The sequence below is a fragment of the Coregonus clupeaformis genome, chromosome 21, assembly GCF_020615455.1.
Source record: "Coregonus clupeaformis isolate EN_2021a chromosome 21, ASM2061545v1, whole genome shotgun sequence".
NCBI classification, from domain to species: domain Eukaryota; kingdom Metazoa; phylum Chordata; class Actinopteri; order Salmoniformes; family Salmonidae; genus Coregonus; species Coregonus clupeaformis.
Window position 1 is genome coordinate 17,663,731 of NC_059212.1, and position 26,037 is coordinate 17,689,767.

The 26,037-nt window shown below is 42.8% G+C and overlaps 1 protein-coding gene across 8 annotated transcripts in view; it reads right to left on the bottom strand.

The window, feature by feature from the left end:
* Nucleotides 1–26,037, bottom strand: part of LOC121535266 (catenin delta-2) — a 175,514-nt gene that overhangs the window by 39,578 nt on the left and 109,899 nt on the right. For 5 of the 8 annotated variants that reach the window (XM_041842149.2, XM_041842150.2, XM_041842151.2 and 2 more), the window contains 2 exons: nt 22,998–23,313; nt 21,372–21,428 (listed from right to left, as the gene is read on the bottom strand). In XM_041842149.2, coding sequence (XP_041698083.1) covers nt 21,372–21,428; nt 22,998–23,313 — 373 coding nt within the window. The remainder of the gene's footprint in view (nt 1–21,371; nt 21,429–22,997; nt 23,314–26,037) is intronic. The other 3 variants (XM_041842154.2, XM_041842152.2, XM_041842153.2) reach the window with 2 other exon arrangements.

The following is a 26,037-nucleotide window of genomic DNA, read 5'->3' on the forward strand; positions in this document are numbered from 1 at the left end:
GAGTGCTGCAGAGATGGTTGTCCATCTGGAAGGTTCGCCCATCTCCACAGAGGAACTCTGGAGCTCTGTCAGAGTGACCATCGGGTTCTTGGTCACCTCCCTGACCAAGGCCCTTATCCGCCGATTGCTCAGTTTGGCCGGGCGGCCAGCTCTAGGAAGAGTCTTGGTGGTTCCAAACTTCTTCCATTTAAGAATGATGGAGGCCACTGTGTTCCTGGGGATCTTCAATGATGCAGAAATGTTTTGGTACCCTTCCTCAGATCTGTGCCTCGACACAATCCTGTCTCGGAGATCTACGGACAATTCCTTCAAACTCATGGCTTGGTTTTTTCTCTGACATGCACTGTCAACTGTGGGACCTTATATAGACAGGTGTGTGCCTTTCCAAATATTGTCCAAGACTCAACTAGTCTCAAGAAGGCCAGTTTTATTGCTTCTTTAATCAGCACAACCGTTTTCAGCTGTGCTAACATAATTGCAAAAGGGTTTTCTAATGATCAATTAGCCTTTTAAAATGATAAACTTGGATTAGCAAACACAACGTGCCATTGGAACACAGGACTGATGGTTGCTGATAATGGCCTCTGTACGCCTATGTAATAATCAGCCGTTTCCAGCTACAATAGCCATTTACAACATTAACAATGTCTACGCTGTATTTCTGATCAATTTGATGTTATTTTAATGGACCAAAAAATTGCTTTTCTTTTCGAAAACAAGGACATTTCTAAGTGACCCCAAACTTTTGAACGGTAGTGTATATATGTCAAAAAATGTGTTTACCTCCACAATGTGAGCACTGTCTGCATGCCAGAGCTTTTGTAAGAATGCACACACACTGCCAGTTAAGGCTCCTGTCACTGTTAATGAGCCATGCTTTACTATCAGGCCTTCCGTACTACACAGTACCGTCATACAGTATGATATGCATGATAAAACAAGATAGCACTTGAGTCGATCCACAAAATTGTTTTGTCTTTGGCGTCCCCTTTAATATTTTAAGTAGAAATTGTGCACCAATATTGACTTTTAAAAGCCTGTTATATTAAATGAAGTGCTCTTTAATATAGACCACATGGAGAATTTAATCAATCAGATTTTCTATATGAATAAAGACTTGCTAAAGTGCCACAAATCTGCATTTGATATGTTCTTCCACGCACCCTCTGTGACTTTTTGAAATGTTTTAACCTCAACCTAAAATTATCTCCAAGTTTTCACCATCACTGTAAAGCCCTAGTTATTTTGTTGCTTTGACAAAGTCAGTTCTGAAGATTATTATTTATAAATAAATAAAAAATAATTTATTTGATGTGATTAGTGATTCATTTATGTCTGTCCCTCACTTTAAGGTCATGTCATAAGGTGTTATGTGAACTGAACTTTAGTTTTAATACGGTGAAGCTATTCCTTTTAAAATATTTTTTTCAAAAGAAATATTGAACATCTAATAGTAAAATCATAGTTTAAAAGCAGGTGAGCTGGTTATACTCTTTTTGGCTGTTTTCTGGTGTTTTGTGGTGGAAAACTGAGCGGGTCGAGCATAACACATCAACCCTGTTCCCCATAGATAGACAGGCTAGAAATGTTTCAACAATTTCCTTTTTTTCAGTGAAGCTTGCATTCAATTGCCACTCCCTGCTACACACAACAAGCTTCCATTCCCGCAGCCCCCCGCACCTCTCTGATTCAGAGGGGTCGGGTTAAATGCAGAAGACACATTTCAGTTGAATGCATTCAGTTGTACAACTGACTAGGTATCCCCCTTTCCCTTTTCCTGTCACAAGGGGATTCATGGCTGATTTAAGATGAATTCATCAACCCTGTTACTTTATTTGGCACTTAGTAATTTTTTTATTTAACCTCTTGAGATGGGAAAATGTGTTTTTATGGAGTTGAACATATGCTCTTTATTTACATCTGTCACGGTTTCGGCCGAGGCTGCTCCTCCTCCTTGCTCGGGCAGGCTTCGGCGGTCGTCGTCCCCGGAGTACTAGCTACCACCGTTGTATGTTATCGATGTTTGTTTGGTTTTGTCTTTATTGTACACCTGTTTCCGTTTGGGTTAATGATGTCCCCTATAAGTTTATCGTATTGTTAGTCGTGTGTTGTGTGTTATTGTTCGCCTGTCATTTGGTGCTGCTCGTATTTTCGTATGTTGTTTATTCTGGTCCGTCGCACTGTTTGTTTCGTGCGCCTAGGATTAGTGTTTTACGCACTGCTGCGTATCGTTCGCCTCCTGTTTTGTTGAGGCCCAGTGTCTTGTTTTATTTTTGTGCAGTAAAGTCGGTTGACTTAGCTTCTGTGTCCTGCGTGTGACTCCTCCACCACATCCACATCAGCCGGTTCTGACAACATCCTTTAGCAGACACTCTTATCCAGAGAGACATACAGTAGTGAGTTCATACATTTTAATACTTTTTTCGTACTGGTCCCCCGCAGAAATCGAACCCACAACCTTGGCATTGGAAACACCATGCTCTACCAACTGAGCCACATGGGCTCAGTAGACAGAATGTTAAAATTAGGTGAAATCAGACGTTTTTTTTGTATAAAGTTACTACTTCTCAAAAGGCACTAAATTGGTAGAAGTACCCACTTACATTACAACTACTTAAAGGGATAATCCACCCCCAGAAATGCAAATCATGAAACTCATTTCAATTTGGTGAAAGCCTATGTTCTGTCAGTGGGTAAAATAAAACAATTCCCCTTGATTTAACTTCTAAGTGGTCCGTCTGTGAAAATCTGGAAATCGTGTAGGAACGCGTCATAGCTACATCATTTTCGTCACTGGAGATAACACACTATCGCATTTCATAATGCTTGTAAAATAATTACCTGCAATCGAGGTCGCCAAATCAGCCAATAGATGGTATCCATTTATATCGTCATGACAAAGTATATATTTCGCTTAGATGTGCTCAATCTAAACAGTGTACCAAAATATTCAACTCTGTCTCTCCTTCAAGTACCATGTCGCAATGTGCCCTGTGTCTGTGGGAAACAGAGATATCACAGAAAGGGGGAGATAGGAATCTTATTGGGCAATGAATGGAGAAACGCCCCACCCAACTGACTGTCGACCCATCGCATTCACGTCGTCATGCTGCGTCACGCGGTTGCTTAGCTAATCGTCACGCAATCCCTTCTCAAAGTCAGGGTATGAGTCAAGAAACCTGCCTATTTTCCTCGAAAGTACGTAATGTCACGATTCCAAAGCTATACCATATTACAGAGAACAAGTTAATTATCTCACATCTTGGAAAATATTTGCAATGTTATGCGTGTGGAATGCCGTGGTATGGTAAGATGTGTTATAGTGCTTGCCGTTAATGCTCATTCGAATCACCAGCGGGCATCGTTGAGCACATCTACTCCATTTATTAATCAGGGCTTCTGAAGCCGAGCAAAGAACACCATGCCATGCAATTGTGAATACGCTTCATGATTAAAATTGAATTATATATTTCATTGTAGGCCTATAGGAAGAAATAAAGGAAGAAGATCAAACAAGCAGTCCCAATATGGGCAGAATATTGTATGAACTATTCGGATGGTTAAAGGCCGACATTTGATAGTTTCAATTAAATCTGGTTGTTTCAATTCAAATGTGACTCGTTCCAAGCGAATTATCTCACATCTTGGAAAATATTTGCAATGTTGTACTTCTTGTTCACGAAATTCATGCTAATGTTCGGTTTTTGAGCTAGCGCCCAATTGACTCCCATTCACTCCTTGAATGAGAGCTCTCCTTGTCCCAGAATCATCCAGAATGCACCACGCGGTCCATTGACGATTTATGGGCAACATACACAATGGGCGTTAATACGATTCTAATGGAGTTTCCCCATCTCCTCAAAAGTATCTCTGTAGGAAAGCAATGTTACTCTACTCTCGCTCTGGGCAGAGACGCCATTTATAGCTCAGTGGCAGAGACGAACTGCAAGTTGAACTCGGTGAGTAAGACTCCTAAATTGATAGTGTAGTTTGTTTAGGCGATTTTACAGCTAGCTAGCTACTTCACATGCTGATATTGACTTTGGTATTATTGTGTATAGCTATGTTTTCTAGCTACCTAGCTAGCTAGCTAGCCAGCCAGCCAGCCCAGAGAGAGAAAGCATTGCATTGTGGGTTTTTTAGTAGACTTGAGCTGCAACAGATTTCCAAAAACTATTTTCACATGTTTCTACCAACCTTGTCATAACGACAAAATGAAACGAGTTCACAAAAATTTGTGTTTTCACATATTAGTGTTATTTAACACTATTTAACACTGTTATTCATAGGAATTTGTGGTTTGGAGTGGATTATCCCTTTAACATACTTCGAATGCCACGCATCACTGTAGTCTTGGGGAAAAGACTACAACATTGAGGCTTTAAAATCTCTCCACTGTAATACTGTATATAACGTATCATGTGGTAATCGGTATGATTACCATTCGGTGAATGGGAATCCCATATTGTCTATGTAATAGCCTATGTGGGCCATGGATGTCAGTCAGTTATACTATAATGACAGACAGGAAATACATGGAGCATATGTTGCTGACAGCAGCATACATCCACACATACAGTGGGGGAAAAAAGTATTTAGTCAGCCACCAATTGTGCAAGTTCTCCCACTTAAAAAGATGAGAGAGGCCTGTAATTTTCATCATAGGTACACGTCAACTATGACAGACAAAATAAGAAAGAAAAATCCAGAAAATCACATTGTATGATTTTTTATGAATTTATTTGCAAATTATGGTGGAAAATAAGTATTTGGTCAATAACAAAAGTTTCTCAATACTTTGTTATATACCCTTTGTTGGCAATGACACAGGTCAAACGTTTTCTGTAAGTCTTCACAAGGTTTTCACACACTGTTGCTGGTATTTTGGCCCATTCCTCCATGCAGATCTCCTCTAGAGCAGTGATGTTTTGGGGCTGTCGCTGGGCAACACGGACTTTCAACTCCCTCCAAAGATTTTCTATGGGGTTGAGATCTGGAGACTGGCTAGGCCACTCCAGGACCTTGAAATGCTTCTTACGAAGCCACTCCTTCGTTGCCCGGGCGGTGTGTTTGGGATCATTGTCATGCTGAAAGACCCAGCCACGTTTCATCTTCAATGCCCTTGCTGATGGAAGGAGGTTTTCACTCAAAATCTCACGATACATGGCCCCATTCATTCTTTCCTTTAAACGGATCAGTCGTCCTGGTCCCTTTGCAGAAAAACAGCCCCAAAGCATGATGTTTCCACCCCCATGCTTCACAGTAGGTATGGTGTTCTTTGGATGCAACTCAGCATTCTTTGTCCTCCAAACACGACGAGTTGAGTTTTTACCAAAAAGTTCTATTTTGGTTTCATCTGACCATATGACATTCTCCCAATCCTCTTCTGGATCATCCAAATGCACTCTAGCAAACTTCAGACGGGCCTGGACATGTACTGGCTTAAGCAGGGGGACACGTCTGGCACTGCAGGATTTGAGTCCCTGGCGGCGTAGTGTGTTACTGATGGTAGGCTTTGTTACTTTGGTTCCAGCTCTCTGCAGGTCATTCACTAGGTCCCCCCGTGTGGTTCTGGGATTTTTGCTCACCGTTCTTGTGAACGGGGTGAGATCTTGCGTGGAGCCCCAGATCGAGGGAGATTATCAGTGGTCTTGTATGTCTTCCATTTCCTAATAATTGCTCCCACTGTTGATTTCGTCAAACCAAGCTGCTTACCTATTGCAGATTCAGTCTTCCCAGCCTGGTGCAGGTCTACAATTTTGTTTCTGGTGTCCTTTGACAGCTCTTTGGTCTTGGCCATAGTGGAGTTTGGAGTGTGACTGTTTGAGGTTGTGGACAGGTGTCTTTTATACTGATAACAAGTTCAAACAGGTGCCATTAATACAGGTAACGAGTGGAGGACAGAGGAGCCTCTTAAAGAAGAAGTTACAGGTCTGTGAGAGCCAGAAATCTTGCTTGTTTGTAGGTGACCAAATACTTATTTTCCACAATAATTTGCAAATAAATTCATAAAAAATCCTACAATGTGATTTTCTGGAGAGAAAAAATTCTCAATTTGTCTGTCATAGTTGACGTGTACCTATGATGAAAATTACAGGCCTCTCTCATCTTTTTAAGTGGGAGAACTTGCACAATTGGTGGCTGACTAAATACTTTTTTTCCCCACTGTACATTATCATATGAACAATCAGATAACACTGAATTAAAGGGGTGACCGTTGTGTGACCCCACTTTGAGAATAGTGCTTTCTGTGTCTGTCAAAAGCCAAAGTGTGAAAATGCATGACTGCCCCTATGAGCCTGGTCTCTGGTCGGGTCAGGCTGTGGTAAAGGTCAGGAAATGTCAGTCCTCGTTGGCTTCCATCCCACACACTATTCATCTGAGATAGAGTGTTTACTTTAGGTATGGATGAAAGAGTTCAGTGGCTTGGTTGTTGGTATTTCGATATATATCATACATTGGTTCCTCAATTAAAACTTGCGTCATACCAAGGTATTGCGTGTGGTATGCCGTGGTATGGTAAGGTGCGTTATAGTGCTTGCCGTTACTGCTCATTTGAACCACCAGCGGGCATCTTTGAACACATCTACTCCATTTATTAATCAGGGCTTTTGAAGCCGAGCAAAGAACACATGCCATGCAATTGTGAATATGCTTCATGATTAAAATTGAATTATATATTTCATTGTAGGCCTATAGGAAGAAATAAAGGAAGAAGATCAAACAAGCAGTCCCAATATAGGCAGAATATTGTATGAACTATTCGGATGGTTAAAGGCCGACATTTGATAGTTTCAATTAAATCTGGTCGTTTCAATTCAAATGTGACTCGTTCCATTCTCCATTCTCTTGTTGATATTATATCCTGGACTTTATTTACGATTATTGTCATTGTAGCCCGTTCTCCGATTCACAGCGCTGTATGGCTTTTGACTGATAGCCATTATAAACTTCAGCACTGTGTGCAACAAGAAGATGCCCTCATCCCTCCCGCTAATTGGGCTACTATTGTACATTTGTTATTGGCTGAGTGAGGGAAATGCTGATGCTTCTTTCTGTCGTCTCTATCTATTCGGTACCATTCCATAAGCATTCATTCAGAAGGTTAAAAACTGTGCTCGTTCTTATCCTCGCTCAGATGACTGACCGCAGCATCTATACGTAGCCTAAACTGTGGCACAAATTGGGGGATCTTCACACCTAGTCGAGCTATTAGATGATCCTTTTGTAAGTTATTGGAGGTGTGAATGTTTCTGTCTGAGAGTCTCTCTCCTCTCGCACTATAGAGTCCTGGCGGGTGGAGAGAGCTTTTCGAAAAACAGGATACTTGTGCCTTACAGTACGTTGCATAAACAAAGAGTGGGTTCTCGTGGAGAGGATGCTATTCACCACGGAGTAGGAAAGTTCCCAGCGCAAAACTGCAGGTAACAGAAGGCCAGCTATTGTGAAAGAATACTTGGGGATCTTGCGGATTTCCTCTATCTCTTCAAAGAGGACACACTCGTCTTGGAGGCAAGCAAACAGCCTACTCTTCACCTGGTAATTGTGTGGTTCCAAAGGATAGAGCCTCAATTACAGCTGGATAGGCCTACAGTATATCTAACTTTTTTTTATCAACTGAAAACATTCATCTGTAATTTTGCCAAGCCTACAAGCAAAGATCAAATCAAATTAAACTTTATTTGTTACATGTGCCGAATACAACAGGTGTAGACCTTACCGTGAAATGCTTACTTACAAGCCCTTAACCAACAATGCAGTTCAAGAAAGTGTTAAGAAAATATTTACCAAATAAACTAAAGTAAAAACTAATAAAGAGTAATATAATAAAATAACAATAACGAGGGGGTACCGGTACCGAGTCAATGTGCGGGGGTATAGGTTAGTCAAGGTCATTTGTACATGTAGGTAGGGGTAAAGTGACTATGCATAGATAATAGACAGCGGGTAACAGAAGTGTAAAATCAAATGGAGGGGGGGTAGAAGCTGTTAAGGAGCCTTTTTTTCACATTTACGTCATTTAGCAGACGCTCTTATCCAGAGCGACTTACAGTTAGTGAGTGCATACATTATTTTTTATACCCCCGTTGGAATCGAACCCACAACCCTGGCGTTGCAAACGCCATGCTCTACCAACTGAGCTACATCCCTGCCAGCCATTCCCTCCCCTACCCTGGACGACACTGGGCCAATTGTGCGCCGCCCCATGGGTCTCCCGGTCGCGGCCGGCATCGACAGAGCCTGGATTCAAACCAGGATCTCTAGTGGCACAGCTAGCACTGTGCCATAGACCACTGCGCCACTCGGGAGGCTTTTGGACCAAGACGAGCAGGTGTCTACATACTTTTGGTCATGAGTGTATATCAATCATTCATTCATTCAAGCATGTTAGTTATAAAACAAAATAACAAAGGGAGCCTTGAATAATTAAACTATAAATAAAACGCAACATGTCGGTTAAAGCAATTGCATTCGCGAATGTATGCAACTGTTTTTAATCTTGGCTGTGGTAAAGACTTTTAAAATGTTTTTAGTTAGAACAGACTATCTGGGATTGATGCAATTTTGGGGGAAATTATTATTGTATTTGTAATACCCTTGCTAAAACCACGTATAGAGTTTATTTGTTATAATTAATTGGTATTAGATTTAAAAGGTGAATCGAATTGCTCCTGATTTGTAATGTCATTAATGCATTTATTTTGAAGCAATGTTTCTTTAATGTACAAGTGAATAGGTTGGTTTACTTTTAAGTTTCCCACGTATCTTGTTAAAGTTTTGACCAATGAGGGAGCTTGTTAAGTTGTGGCCAATGGGAGAGTTGACTGGTTAACGAAAAAAGACCTGGGAAAAAAGAGAGGGAAAGGTTGAAAGAAAAGAGAGGAGAGACATTAACGGTGTTGGTGAAGAAAAATGACTAAAGGAAACGATAAAGAGAGAACAACAACATACCTATAGAGTTTTGAAGGGAAATCCTGAATTATTTTCTATAAGAGAGTGTTATTATTTTGTTAAGAAAGACCTAGTGGAGACTGAAGCTGCCTTCGCATTGTGGAGACATTCGACATCCTCGAGGTTAGCCTAGCATCGTGGGAGACTTGGAGAGAATTGCTTGTGACGATCGAACGAGTTTGGGTTTCAACGGGATGTCTGTTGCTGCTACGGAGTACAGGCTGCATTGATACAGTTGAAGTCTGAAGTTTACATACACCTTAGCCAAATTTATTTAAATTCAGTTTTTCACAATTCCTGACATTTCATCCTAGTAAACATTCCCTGTCTTAGGTCAGTTAGGATCACCACTTTATTTTAAGAATGTGAAATGTCAGAATAATAGTAGAGAGAATTATTTATTTCATCACTTTCCCAGTGGGTCAGAAGTTTACATACACTAAATTAGTATTTGGTAGCATTGCCTTTAAATTGTTTAACTTGGGTCAAATGTTTCAGGTAGCCTTCCACAAGCTTCCCACAATAAGTTGGCAGAACTTTGGCCCATTCCTCCTGACAGAGCTGGTGTAACTGAGTCAGGTTTGTAGGCCTCCTTGCTCGCACACTCTTTTTCAGTTCTGCCCACAAATATTCTATAGGATTGAGGTCAGGGCTTTGTGATGGCCACTCCAATACCTTGACTTTGTTGTCCTTAAGCCATTTTGCCACAACTTTGGAAGTATGCTTGGGGTCATTGTCCATTTGGAAGACCCATTTGCGACCAAGCTTTAACTTCCTGACTCATGTCTTGAGATGTTGCTTCAATATATCCACATAATTTTCCTTCCTCATGATGCCATCTATTTTGTGAAGTGCACCAGTCCCTCCTGCAGCAAAGCACCCCCACAGCATGATGCTGCCACCCCCGTGCTTCACGGTTGGGATGGTGTTCTTCGGCTTGCAAGCAACGCCCTTTTTCCTCCAAACATAACGATGGTCATTATCGCCAAACAGTTCTATTTTTGTTTCATCAGACCAGAGGACATTTCTCCAAAAAGTACGATCTTTGTCCCCATGTGCAGTTGCAAACCGTAGTCTGGCATTTTTATGGCGGTTTTGGAGCAGTGGCTTCTTCCTTGATGAGCGGCCTTTCAGGTTATGTCGATATAGGACTCGTTTTACTGTGGATATACACTGCTCAAAAAAATAAAGGGAACACTTAAACAACACAATGTAACTCCAAGTCAATCATACTTCTGTGAAACCAAACTGTCCACTTAGGAAGCAACACTGATTGACAATAAATTGCACATGCTGTTGTGCAAATGGAATAGACAACAGGTGGAAATTATAGGCAATTAGCAAGATACCCCCAATAAAGAAGTGGTTCTGCAGGTGGTGACCACAGACCACTTCTCAGTTCCTATGCTTCCTGGCTGATGTTTTGGTCACTTTTGAATGCTGGCGGTGCTTTCACTCTAGTGGTAGCATGAGACAGAGTCTACAACCCACACAAGTGGCTCAGGTAGTGCAGCTCATCCAGGATGGCACATCAATGCGAGCTGTGGCACGAAGGTTTGCTGTGTCTGTCCGCGTAGTGTCCAGAGCATGGAGGCGCTACCAGGAGACAGGCCAGTACATCAGGAGACGTGGAGGAGGCTGTAGGAGGGCAACAACCCAGCAACAGGACTGCTAGGAGGAGCAGAAGGAGCACTGCCAGAGCCCTGCAAAATGACCTCCAGCAGGCCACAAATGTGCATGTGTCTGCTCAAACGGTCAGAAACAGACTCCATGAGGGTGGTATGAGGGCCCGACGTCCACAGGTGGGGGTTGTGCTTACAGCCCAACACCGTGCAGGACGTTTGGCATTTGCCAGACAACCTTAAGACTGGCAAATTCGCCACTGGCGCCCTGTGCTCTTCACAGATGAAAGCAGGTTCACACTGAGCACATGTGACAGACGTGACAGAGTCTGGAGACGCCGTGGAGAACGTTCTGCTGCCTGCAACATCCTCCAGCATGACCGGTTTGGCGGTGGGTCAGTCATGTGTGGGGTGGCATTTCTTTGGGGGGCCGCACAGACCTCCATGTGCTCGCCAGAGGTAGCCTGACTGCCATTAGGTACTGAGATGAGATCCTCAGACCTCTTGTGAGACCATATGCTGGTGCGGTTGGCCCTGGGTTCCTCCTAATGCAAGACAATGCTAGACCTCATGTGGCTGGAGTGTGTCAGCAGTTCCTGCAAGAGGAAGGCATTGATGCTATGGACTGGCCCGCCCGTTCCCCAGACCTGAATCCAATTGAGCACATCTGGGACATCATGTCTCGCTCCATCCACCAACGCCACGTTGCACCACAGACTGTCCAGGAGTTGGCGGATGCTTTAGTCCAGGTCTGGGAGGAGATCCCTCAGGAGACCATCCGCCACCTCATCAGGAGCATGCCCAGGCATTGTAGGGAGGTCATACAGGCACGTGGAGGCCACACACACTACTGAGCCTAATTTTGACTTGTTTTAAGGACATTACATCAAAGTTGGATCAGCCTGTAGTGTGGTTTTCCACTTTAATTTTGAGGGGGACTCCAAATCCAGACCTCCATGGGTTGATACATTTGATTTCCATTGATCATTTTTGTGTGGTTTTGTTGTCAGCACATTCAACTATGTAAAGAAAAAAGTTTAGATTATTTCATTAATTCAGATCTAGGATGTGTTGTTTAAGTGTTCCCTTTATTTTTTTGAGCAGTGTAGATACTTTTGTACCTGTTTCCTCCAGCATCTTCGCAAGGTCCTTTGCTGTTGTTCTGGGATTGATTTGCACTTTTCGCACCAAAGTACGTTCATCTCTAGGAGACAGAATGCGTCTCCTTCCTGAGCGGTATGACGGCTGCATGGTCCCATGGTGTTTATCCTTGCGTACTATTGTTTGTACAGATGAACATGGTACCTTCAGGTGTTTGGAAATTGCTCCCAAGGATGAACCAGACTTGTGGAGGTCTACAAAAATTGTTCTGAGGTCTTGGCTGATTTCTTTTGATTTTCCCATGATGTCAAGCAAAGAGGCACTGAGTTTGAAGGTAGGCCTTGAAATACATCCACAGGTACACCTCCAATTGACTCAAATCATGTCAATTAGCCTATCAGAAGCTTCTAAAGCCATGACATCATTTTCTGGAATTTTCCAAGCTGTTTAAAGGCACAGTCAACTTAGTGTATCTAAACTTCTGACCCACTGGAATTGTGATACAGTGAATTATAAGTGAAATAATCTGTCTGTAAACAATTGTTGGAAAATTACTTGTGTCATGCACAAAGTAGATGTCCTAACCGACTTGCCAAAACTATAGTTTGTTAACAAGACATTTGTGGATTGGTTGAAAAACAAGTTTTAATGACTCCAACCTAAGTGTATGTAAACTTCCGACTTCAACTGTAGCTGTGTTTGCTGTGGATCTTGTGAGGACACCTGCATGGAACTGCTATACTTTGCTGAGGCATTATCTAAGAGTAGTGAGTAACTACAAATGTGGGGTACTTCGGGACTTTATGTATGTCATCTTTTTTTGCTCCAACGCGCGCCCAGGGTTTAAGTAAGCTTGCAAGTAATTTGGACATGGGTTGTGGAAAAATCATTGGGGATTATTATTATTTTTATTTATTTTGATGTGGTACATTGAAAATGTGATAATATAGATCTTGAACCTTATGTCTGTTGCATTGGTGGAGTCATTTACTGTTTCCGTTTCATTTAATGCATGGGAAAGCATATCCTTATAATAATAACCAAGTCTATAATAATTTTATCTGAAGTTAATACCCTATTTGTCATTCACCCTAGCGAGTTTACAATAGGGATTTCTTATTGGAGATGTCCTTCTCACCTAATATCACATGCTGTTCAGATATTCTAAGGGAGGTAATATCGTGAGAGTCAAATTCGAGCCTGGTGAGAGGGTTACATATTTGTTGTGTTGTTTACACTGTTCCAAATGGTCAAAAAAATTATTGTTAACCTGTTTGACACACATACTTTAATAGGCATGCAGCGCTAGCTCCTCCTACCCTCCCTTCCTAATCTCAAGTCCCTAAAAATATAAATACAATCGGAAAGAGTCTATTGTCCTACTGATAGCCGATCAAGGGTGGATGGCTTCTTTTGTGATTCCAATTTATTGAAAGAATAGGTAAGGCTGCCAAACCATTTACACCTGGCCCACAGCGTACTTTCAGTACACTTTCACTCCATTCTCAGCCTGACTCTCTACCAATGCCACAAGATGCTTCTATTGTTGTTATCTATTCGGTGACATTCCACTGGTAAATATAATAAATACAACTAATCAATTAAATAGCTCAGGTCTTGAAAATATGTAAAAACGTTTACCCCTCCATATCCACAATGTCCATAAAAGAGGCCCATACAGACGACTTGCCTGATGGTTTTTCCTCGCAGTACTCTTTCATTCAGTTTCTTCTTCACATCAGCAAAAAACGACTCCGCATTGTCTGCTTCATATGAGGCTTTAGTTTAGGAAGGTCATAAAAAACATCATACTAAGACAATGTATTTCAAAATAACAGAATAGCATGTTTTATGTTTTATTTATATGTGCTTAGTAGCCGAGGCTATGTGGCTGTGCCATCACCTGTTTATTTAGCAGACATCACTCGCGTATATTCAGTCAACACATACAGTGGGGAAAAAAAGTATTTAGTCAGCCACCAATTGTGCAAGTTCTCCCACTTAAAAAGATGAGAGAGGCCTGTAATTTTCATCATAGGTACACGTCAACTATGACAGACAAAATGAGAATTTTTTTTCCAGAAAACACATTGTAGGATTTTTAATGAATTTATTAGCAAATTTTGGTGGAAAATAAGTATTTGGTCAATAACAAAAGCTTCTCAATACTTTGTTATATACCCTTTGTTGGCAATGACACAGGTCAAACGTTTTCTGTAAGTCTTCACAAGGTTTTCACACACTGTTGCTGGTATTTTGGCCCATTCCTCCATGCAGATCTCCTCTAGAGCAGTGATGTTTTGGGGCTGTCGCTGGGCAACACGGACTTTCAACTCCCTCCAAAGATTTTCTATGGGGTTGAGATCTGGAGACTGGCTAGGCCACTCCAGGACCTTGAAATGCTTCTTACGAAGCCACTCCTTCGTTGCCCGGGCGGTGTGTTTGGGATCATTGTCATGCTGAAAGACCCAGCCACGTTTCATCTTCAATGCCCTTGCTGATGGAAGGAGGTTTTCACTGAAAATCTCACGATATATGGCCCCATTCATTCTTTCCTTTACACGGATCAGTCGTCCTGGTCCCTTTGTAGAAAAACAGCCCCAAAGCATGATGTTTACACCCCCATGCTTCACAGTAGGTATGGTGTTCTTTGGATGCAACTCAGCATTCTTTGTCCTCCAAACACGACGAGTTGAGTTTTTACCAAAAAGTTCTATTTTGGTTTCATCTGACCATATGACATTCTCCCAATCCTCTTCTGGATCATCCAAATGCACTCTAGCAAACTTCAGACGGGCCTGGACATGTACTGGCTTAAGCAGGGGGACACGTCTGGCACTGCAGGATTTGAGTCCCTGGCGGCGTAGTGTGTTACTGATGGTAGGCTTTGTTACTTTGGTCCCAGCTCTCTGCAGGTCATTCACTAGGTCCCCCCGTGTGGTTCTGGGATTTTTGCTCACCGTTTTTGTGATCATTTTGACCCCACGGGGTGAGATCTTGCGTGGAGCCCCAGATCGAGGGAGATTATCAGTGGTCTTGTATGTCTTCCATTTCCTAATAATTGCTCCCACAGTTGATTTCTTCAAACCAAGCTGCTTACCTATTGCAGATTCAGTCTTCCCAGCCTGGTGCAGGTCTACAATTTTGTTTCTGGTGTCCTTTGACAGCTCTTTGGTCTTGGCCATAGTGGAGTTTGGAGTGTGACTGTTTGAGGTTGTGGCCAGGTGTCTTTTTATACTGATAACAAGTTCAAACAGGTGCCATTAATACAGGTAACGAGTGGAAAGAGGAGCTTCTTAAAGAAGAAGTTACAGGTCTGTGAGAGTGTTTGTAGGTGACCAAATACTTATTTTCCACCATAATTTGCAAATAAATTCATAAAAAATCCTACAATGTGATTTTCTGGATTTTTTCCCCTCAATTTGTCTGTCATAGTTGACGTGTACCTATGATGAAAATTACAGGCCTCTCTCATCTTTTTAAGTGGGAGAACTTGCACAATTGGTGGCTGACTAAATACTTTTTTTCCCCCACTGTATATTGAAAGAATAAAATGGAATATAACAGAACATTTTCGTTTCTCTTAGAATAGAAACCTTACAGTGTAACAACAGTTTTAGTAAGTAATAGACTACAGTTCAGTTACAGCTTCTTCTGACAAAGTAGAAGAAAAAATAGGTGTATTTTTCCGGATGTTCACACGGGACAGAGGAAGAGCAATTTTTACACTTTTGTTTTAAATTCAATCAGCCTCTTCTTCTTCATCCTCATCATTCAGTTCATTCAAATTAAATTGTGAAGTCACGTGCACAATTATCTGTTTCTATCTGGTTTCTATCACCTATTCATCAATTCACGTCATTCATTCAGTGATGAGACACATTAGCGCCTGGGTACCAACGCTTTAGACTGAACCCAAAAGCATAATCAGAATTATACCTCCCCCTTGCTGTGACGCAATGTACCGCACTATATCACAATCTACCTTAATGCGCTGCGGCATAAACTGAACACTTTAAAAAAAATTGTTTATCACTTTCTCTGGTTTTACTATTTATTGTGTGATGTCACGAGAGGCTGTGTCCTGGAGGGACGTTACATCCCCCTGAGATGGCTGCAAACCCAGACAGCTATGGCTCCATCTGCTGGTATGGTCGGGAACTCCACCCCTCTATGGCCAATCTTCCCACGCAGCTGAGACAAATGAGGAGCTGAAGAGCTGAAGGTTGGGGAAGGGAAGACACACAGTCTCCAACCTGGGCTCTCTGGAGGACAAGAGTGCTGCACGTCCACTTCCATGAGGAATATAAGGATTTGGAGATACTTACCTTTGGGAAATACTCACCTTTGGATATATGCACCTGTGGAAATACGGGAGAGACACTTGGAAGGACTTTTTGCTGGGTTGGCCACTAGCTGCAACGTGGACTACAGTAAGGCTGTGGAAAAGTTATCTGAGCGAGTGAGAATTATGATTTTGGATGTGGAAGAGACATCCCTGAACTGTTAACCCTTAAAAAGCCACAAGAGAACAGAATTTTGTTATATTTTCGTTAATTTCCCAAGACCTATAATAAAATCCTTGTGTTGTTTGAACCTTGTCTCCTTGCACTACTTGAGCAATCCCGCTGAAAGCTGTGTAGCCTCTCGTGACGTCGCAGATGGTGGAGAATACGGGCACGCTCAAGCGTTAATAGTGCATGTCAGAGGAGGATACCGAAGGTTTGATCACCCAGTTTTCCAAGTTGGCCGTAGGCTCCCCGCCGACTGAAATGGAGGACATATTGAAAGCCCTTGTTGCTGGCCAGCAAGCCCAGATGCAAGCAAACATGGCTCTCTTGGAGGAGCAAAAGAAAGCCAACCTTCTGAAGGCAGAGGAATTGCAGTTGCAGAGACAGAGGGTGGTCCAAAATACCCGCCCAATAAAGGCAAGTGACTTTATATCTAAGATGGGAGCTACCGATGACATTGAGGCATACCTGCATGCATTTGAGGCCACGGCCACTAGGGAAGCCTGGCCCAAGCAACAGTGGGTTGGTCTGTTAGCCCCCTTTCTAACCGGGGAATCGCTGAATGCTGTCCGGGACCTGGGCCCTGACCAGGTTACTGACTATGATGCCCTGAAGTCTGAGATCCTCAGCAGATATGGACTCACAAAGTTTGGTATGGCCCAGCGCTTTCACAGCTGGACCTTCCAACCAGACCAACCTCCTCGGGCGCAGATGCATGAACTTGTCCGAATCGCAAGGAAATGGCTGGATCCGCAGAGGAATACAGCAGCGGCGGTGGTGGAGGCCGTTGTGGTGGATCGTTACCTACGCGCCCTGCCTTATGAGGCAAAACGGTTCATCAGTCAACAGGCCTTGACCACGGCTGATCTGACCGTGGAAGCTGTGGAAAAGTACCAGGCCACAGCGGAGATGCTGAATGCTTCCCGAAAAAGACCCCAGGAGGGCGGCCCCACCACAAATGGGAAGAACCCGTCCAAAGGACCCCAAGGTCTCGAACCCAGCCACGTCAGGACTTATCCCGGCTCCAGGGGGAGCCAGAAACCAGGCGGGTCCAAGAAGAGTACACCAGGAGGGGGAAACTCGACAGTGTTACCGGTGTGGGGAGATGGGACATATCTCCTGGCAGTGTGGGAAACCAGCCGAGGAACCTATGCCCACTGCGGAGTCCTCCAGCTCAGCACCCACACACCGTTTTGCCTCGCTCTTGGGAGTCGTAGATGGCGGCCCAGATCGACCCCCCACCTGCCCAGTAACTGTGAATCACCATGATGTGGAGGCCTTACTGGATTCTGGTAGCCGGGCCACCCTGGTGCGTAAGGATTTGGTGGGCCCAACGTGTCTGACCCCGGGGAAAGTCCTCCCAGTTTCCTGTGTCCATGGGGACACCAGAGAATACCCCATTACTGAACTTACAATGACCAGCACACGGGGAACCATACACACGACGGCGGGGGTGGTTGATTCCCTCCCCGTCCCTGTCCTAATTGGACGAGACTGCCCAGCCTTTTACCCACTCTGGAGAGAGTCTCAGGAGAGGATAACCCGAGTACCTCGGAAACGGAGAGGCAAGACTCATCCTGGGAAGGCTCCGGTGCAATCCTCCGAGTTACTCACTCCCGCCCGGGCTCTGGTAGGGATGGCAGGTGCCCAGACCGACACAGAGACGGAGCTACAGAATCTGGACAAAGAACTGTCTGGTCTGAAGGGGACCGCTGAGAGGTATCGTTTGTTAAAGCAACAGTTAGACATGAAGACAGAAGAGTTAGATATCATCCAGGCTAAACTCCAACAGAGCTCCTTCCCTAAGCAACAGGAGGAGCTGGAGAGGCTGCGCAGGACCATCGAGGAGTGTGAGGAGACCCTGCGCAGTAGTAAGGAGGTCCAGAAGAAGGCAGAGGAGAAGTACAAGGTGTTGGAGAACAAGATGAAGAATGCGGAGGCAGAGAGAGAGAAGGAACTGAAAGCTGCTCAACAGAAGCTAAACTCTGCTAAAACCAAGGCTGATGCGTTCAGTAAGAAACTCAAGGAGCGACAACAGGAGGCTGAGTCCCTGGTCCTAGAGTTGGAGGAGTTGAAGAGAGAGCAGTCTGGCAAGCACCACGGCAATGCGGACGCCCTCTCCCGGCGTGATGCCTTCTTCGCTGCCTTTACCCCGACGAGGACGTCGGTCCCGAGGAGGGGGATGTGTGATGTCACGAGAGGCTGTGTCCTGGAGGGACGTTACATCCCCTGAGATGGCTGCAAACCCAGACAGCTATGGCTCCATCTGCTGGTATGGTCGGGAACTCCACCCCTCTATGGCCAATCTTCCCACGCAGCTGAGACAAATGAGGAGCTGATGAGCTGAAGGTTGGGGAAGGGAAGACACACAGTCTCCAACCTGGGCTCTCTGGAGGACAAGAGTGCTGCACGTCCACTTCCATGAGGAATATAAGGATTTGGAGATACTTACCTTTGGGAAATACTCACCTTTGGATATATGCACCTGTGGAAATACGGGAGAGACACTTGGAAGGACTTTTTGCTGGGTTGGCCACTAGCTGCAACGTGGACTACAGTAAGGCTGTGGAAAAGTTATCTGAGCGAGTGAGAATTATGATTTTGGATGTGGAAGAGACATCCCTGAACTGTTAACCCTTAAAAAGCCACAAGAGAACAGAATTTTGTTATATTTTCGTTAATTTCCCAAGACCTATAATAAAATCCTTGTGTTGTTTGAACCTTGTCTCCTTGCACTACTTGAGCAATCCCGCTGAAAGCTGTGTAGCCTCTCGTGACGTCACAATAGGTATGTGTTTGGGTAAAAATAATTTTTTTGTTTTATTCTATAATCTACTGACAACATTTCTCCCAAATTCCAAATAAAAATATTGTCATTTAGACCATTTATTTGCAGAAAATGACAACTGGTCAAAATAACAAAAAAGATGCAGTGTTGTCAGACCTCAAATAATGCAAATAAAATAAGTTCATGTTCAACAACACAACACTAATGTTTTAACTTAGGAAGAGTTCAGAAATCAATATTTGGTGGAATAACCCTGATTTTCAATCATGGCTTTCATGCGTCTTGGCATGCTCTCCACCAGTCTTTCACATTGATGTTGGGTGACTTTATGCCACTCCTGGCGCAAAAATACAAGAAGCTTGGCTTTGTTTGATGGCTTGTGACCATCCATCTTCCTCTTGATCACATTCCAGAAGTTTTCAATGGGGTTCAGGTCTGGAGATTGGGCTGGCCATGACAGGGTCTTGATCTGATGGTCCTCCATCCACACCTTGATTGACCTGGCTGTGTGGCATGGCACATTGTCCTGCTGTAAAGACCAATCCTCAGAGTTGGGGAACAATGTCAGAGCAAAAGGAAGCAAGTTTTCTTCCAGGACAACCTTGTACGTGGCTTGATTCATGCGTCCTTCACAAAGACAAATCTGCCCGATTCCAGCCTTGCTGAAGCACTCCCAGATCATCATCGATCCTCCACCAAATTTCACAGTGGGTGCGAGACACTGTGGCTTGTAGGCCTCTCCAGGTATCCGTCTAACCATTAGACGACCAGGTGTTGGGCAAAGCTGAAAATTGGACTCATCAGAGAAGATGACCTTACTCCAGTCCTCTACGGTCCAATCCTTATGGTATTTTGCAAACCTCAGCCTGGCTCTTCTTTGCTTCTCATTGATGAAGGGCTTTTTTCTAGCTTTGTACGACTTCAGCCCTGCCCCTAGGAGCCTGTTTCGAACCATCCTCGCCGTGCACTTCACCCCAGCTGCTGTTTGCCATTCTTTTTGTAGGTCACTTGATGTCATCCTACAGTTGTTGAATGACATTCGAATGAGTTGGCGGTCATCCCGGTCAGTAGAGAGTCGTTTTCGCCCTCTGCCGGTCTGTAGCTTTGTTGTCCCCAAAGTCTGCTGCTTGACCGTGTTCTTATGAACCACCGTCTTTGAAATTTTAAGGATGGAAGCAACCTGACGCTCACTGTATCCCCCTGCCAGTAAAGCCAGAATTGAACCCTTCTTTTCCTCACTCAAAACTTTCCTTTTCAACTCTTTTGCCATGGTCAGTAGTTATTTTTTGATTAATATTACTTTTGAGGTACTATTAGCACTGTTTTTGCCATCCAGCTGGTCCTATTGCAAGAGGATAGTGATGACCACTGCAGTGGTTTTTATACTTTTCCTCGTTAAATAAGCTTTGGTTCAGGTGATCACCTAATCAGTACCTAATTCAGTAGAATGAGGTGTGCCTGTGTTGGAATTCAACAGACACTGGAATGGAATCGCTGTCATACATGTAAGAAAAATGTGCAGTGGTCTCTTAATTTTTTCCACATCTGTATATTTTATTTATTTACCCCTTTTCTCCCCAATTTCGTGATATTCAATTGGTAGTTTAAACTCAAAACGTTTAATTGAGGAACCACTGTATATGTACTAAAATGTAACAGCTTATGAATCTGCAACATGATTCATACGTAAATTGGCAACTACCACATAGATATCAGTTTGAATATTACTTAAGAAGAATTGCATAAAGGTAGTATGATCACATACTGCAAAAGTGACATTTAAGTTAATGGATTCTGCCCCTTGATTACTGCACAAGTAACAGTAAAACTTGGGATGATGAGGCACATTTAGAAAATGATGAGAGAAAAATGACGATGAATGATGTGAAATGAAGGAGAAATGTATGATTGTTGGATAATGGATTCCTACTGTTGCTATCCTCACACAATCAGCAAGTACCTGTAACCTACCCAAAAAGCTTCCAACTGCTGTCACTTAGAAAGCCCTAAAAGCTTTAGTAAAGAGTAACTTCACAACATCACATCTTTACCATTAATTACTAGATAAACCTGAAGAGTAAACTTGAGAAACTTAGAGGCAAATAGATACATAAACCTAAACCTAGTCTGTGAGAAGATACTGTATATAAAATCGTGGACAGCACCAATGGCACTACCTTTACTTTACCTTTCCTGAGGAAGTAATATGGAGCTTTCAGTGAAGTAGCTACTGTAAGTATATGGGAATCAGAGGACAATGCAATGGAAAATAGAACTGAACTATTGTCATTCATGCTCTTTCATTGGTAAGGAGATGTGCCTGGTATTTGTATAGTAGACATGAAGGACAGATTCAGTGAATGAGAGATAGAAATATGTAAATAAATGCTGGATTACTTTGTCATTCTTTGCTCGGCTTGATTTTGATTCCAGACAAGGAATTCAGGGTCGTACCTATCAGGAGACAGGCAGAAAGAAAAAAATGTAGGTGGGTGTCTCGCACAAAGGAGCTTGACAATAATAAAATAATATTCATTTGAATGTCTTTCTTTCTCAACACTTTTCATATTACACACTTACACTGGATTCAGAACATGCACTAGGTGATTTGATTGTGGTGGATGGGGATCTTTTAAAGAGGGGGTCTTACAAAACCAATAAATATGAAGATCAATTGTCTATCAGCTAGGTCAATTATGGATTGTTCAGTCATCAGAACCATTATCATGGTTTGTGGAGAGACACGTTCCAGTGATCTTATTATTGTCTTTCTAAAATCTGAATAGATGTTTTAGGAATATGCTTTCCTATAGTTTAGGACTCTGCTAAATAGTGACATTAATTAGATCATGCAAACAACCATTTACCATTCGAAAAATTGTAACTTACAGCTACATACTGTAGCCAAATATAACAACCTTAATTGTGGTTGAGTATTTTTTTAATAGAACATTGTTTTGGTTGTTGACTTTGAACATGATTCATTAAAACATGTAATTCATCACTTTCTATAATTTAATTGCTTTGCTATGCACAATATAGGCCTAGTTTTCCCACAACTAATTGAAATGAAGATAGATTGGAGACCTGCTTTGGTGAGACCCACCCTTTAACAATAATGAAAATGAAGTAACCAAATAAAAAGGGAGTCATTTCTAATTAGGAGATTACTGTAATTGACTGTGCATGTAGTGAAGTTGGTTGCAGCCAGCAAATCAACGCATCACAAGTCAATCCACTGAAAGAGTGTGCAAACGCCAAAAGTAATGCCAGAGCTACAGCAGATACAGTGCAATGTGGAAAAGGAAAGAAAGATCGAGAAACAACTAAACAGTACAGGGGATGGTGAATGAAGAAAACAGAATGGGATAAATCAAAGTCATGAAATTGTAGAGTATTGCAAACACAGATATTCCTGTTTTCTCTGATAACTCTTTCATTAGTATGTATTCCTAGTGATTAAACATGTTGTTGTTGTTTACTGGCATTGACAGTATTGTTTTTATTTTATTTATATTTGCTCAAAAGGAATAAACTCCTTGATCAGACCCACACAAAAGCAACTCTGATAGTATAGCAATACAGCCATACAGCTTATGACTCAAGGCCACTCCCAGTCAAACACTTTATGACACTCACACACACACACACACACACACACACACACACACACACACACACACACACACACACACACACACACACACACACACACACACACACACACACATACACACCACACACACACACACACACACACACACACACACAGAGACACAGACACACACACGTAAAAGTTTAAACAACACAAGGTGAAGGAAAAGGTGAGGTTTAACAAGATTCATGTGCCCTCCAGAAAACAGTGGCTGTGTCATTCACAGCATAGTGGTACCGACCGGCCAAACAGGGGAGGGACTGGTAGGCAGTGATGTGATGTGGATGTGTGCTTTATATTCAGTGGTCTGACTGAAGGGGAGGAGAGGTGAGATGTGTTATAAATAGCAGCGCTGTAGTTGCACTCACCTGGGATCCTTCTGGATGCTGTCGACAGAAGGTGAGCGGGCCAGTGCGGCCTCCGGGGGCAGCACGGGGCCAGACTTGCTGTAGGGAGACTCGGTGGATGGGCAGAACTGGAGGGTGCGGTACGGGTTGGCGTATTCGGCAGCTGAGCCAGTGGCAAAGCTGCTTCTCTGGTAGGGCAAAGTGCCTGAGGCGTTCTGGCTGCCTGTACGCTGCAAGGGGATGGAGTCAACACCAGGGGAAGACGGGGCTACGGCAGGAGGGAAGTAGGGACAGAGCAGAAAGTTCAGGACTTCTTCACAAAACTGGTTTACTGGGTCTAGGCAGAGGAATGAGCGAGCACACAGTGAGAAGAGAAACAGAACAACCAAACACCAGAGAAATAAGAGGAGGGGAACAAGAGGGCGAAAGCAAAATCAAAAGAAAGCCAGAAAGGATCATTCATTTAATTAATTGTTCAATACTTCCCTTGGAAGCCTCTGCCAAGAACTATAAGGAAACAATACACAGAAAAACATACTAAATGTGTCACAAAAGATTCAGGTACATTTTAATACATTTCATTACTTTCAGTACATTTATCCTGTATGAATTATGACGAATGCACAAAATGTCACTTTGTCAAATTACAGTTAGATAAACACATAATTGACAAATGGCCACAAGAAGAAGTAGGCATTCTGTAGATTAATGATCATTCACTCTAATAGAACACAACAGATGGACTTCTCTCAGAACACTAAAAAGGCCTTAGGCAGTAGGTTTACTGTGAAATGTATTTTTTGATAATCTACCATGAGGAGCATTGAGAATGATCTTGAACACAGAACACCTTAATTTCCATACAGTATTGTGTTTTTTTTCTGTCTGAAAAGACTGCTTTTCAAGAAAATGAATGACAGGTATTAGGTAAGAATCACTGTGAGGCCAACATAATATAGTCATAAGTCAATGTTATTCTGAATATAGAATACCAGTCAAAAGTTTGGACACACCTAATCATTCAAGGGTTTTTCTATTTTTTTAAACTATTTTTTACATTGTAGAATAATAGTGAAGACATCAAAACTATGAAATAATGTGGTCCTCTGTAGCTCAGCTGGTAGAGCACGGCGCTTGTAACGCCAAGGTAGTGGGTTCGATCCCCGGGACCACCCATACACAAAAATGTATGCACGCATGACTGTAAGTCGCTTTGGATAAAAGCGTCTGCTAAATGGCATATTATTATTATAAATAACACATATGGAATCATGTAGTAACCAAAAAAGTGTTCAACAAATCTAAATATATTTTATATTTGAGATTCTTCAAACAGCCACCTTTTGCATTGATGACAGCTTTGCACACTCTTGGCATTCTCTCAACCAGCTTCATGAGGTAGTCCACTGGAATGCATTTCAATTAACAGGTGTGCCTCCTTAAAAGTTAATTTGTGGAATTTCTTTCCTTCTTAATGCGTTTGAACCAATCAGTTGTGTTATGACAAGGTGGGGGGGTATACAGAAGATAGCTCTATTTGGTAAAAGACCAAGTCCATATTATGGCAAGAACAGCTCAAATAAGCAAAGAGAAACAACAGTCCATCATTACGTTAACACATGAAGGTCAGTCAATACGGAACATTTCAAGAACTTTTAAAGTTTCTTCAAGTGCAGTCGCAAAAACCATCAAGCGCTATGATGAAACTGGCTCTCATGAGGACCACCATAGGAATGGAAGACACAGAGTTACCTCTGCTGCAGTGGATAAGTTCATTAGAGTTACCAGCCTCAGAAATTGCAGCCCAAATAAATGCTTCACAGAGTTCAAGTCACAGACACATCTCAACATCAACTGTTCAGAGGGGACTGTGTGAATCAGGCCTTCATGGTCGAATTGCTGCAAAGAAACCACTACTAAAGGACAACAATTAGAAGAAGAGACCTGCTTGGGCCAAGAAACACGAGCAATGGACATTAGACCGGTGGAAATGTGTCCTTTGGTCTGGAGTCCAAATTGGAGATTTTTGGTTCCAACTGCCGTGCCTTTGTGAGACACGGTGTGGGTGAACGGATTATCTCCGCATGTGTAGTTCCCACCATAAAGCATGGAGGAGGAGGTGTTATTGTGTGGGGGTGCTTTGCTGGTGACACTGTCTGTGATTTATTTAGAATTCAAGGCACACTTAACCAGCATGGCTACCACAGCATTCTGCAGCGATACGCCATCCCATCTGGTTTGGGCTTAGTGGGACTATCATTTGTTTTTCAACAGAACAATGACCCAACACACCTCCAGGCTGTGTAAGGGCTATTTTATCAAGAAGGAGTGATGGAGTGCTGTATCAGATGACCTGGCCTCCACAATCCCCCGACCTCAACCCAATTGAGATGGTTTGGGATGAGTCGGACGGCAGAGTGGAGGAAAAGCAGCCAACAAGTGCTAAGCATATGTGGGAACTCCTTCAAGACTGTTGGAAAAGCATTCCAGGTGAAGCTGGTTGAGAGAATGCCAAGAGTGTGCAAAGCTGTCATCAAGGCAAACGGTGGCTATTTGAAAAATCTCAAATCTAAAATATATTTTGATTTGTTTAACACTTTTTTGGTTACTACATGATTCCATATGTTATTTCATAGTTTTGATGTCTTCACTATTATTCTACAATAAAACCCTTGAATGAGTAGGTGTGTCCAAACTTTTGACTGGTACTGTAAACATATAAAATGTTTTGCTTGAGCAAAGCCATGGGATGAGACACCATTCTTTCACTCATTGCCATTTATCTCTGAGGTATCACCGTAGGTCTGCAGACTACCATGCTGCATTCCCTGGTCAGGGCTGAGCTGCTGCTACTGCTAATCCTGATCATGTGGAATAAGGCCTCTATCCATCTCTAGGGAGCCCTGCCTGCCTGCCTGTCAGTTTAACACAGAGTGAAAGGTAAATAGTTACAGTGTAGCAGCTTTTACACTGCACCCGCCTCCCTGACAGCCATGACCTAGGCTCCACACATAGAAACTCCCCACCTTGGCAGCTCTCAGTTGGACTATGGTTGGATAAA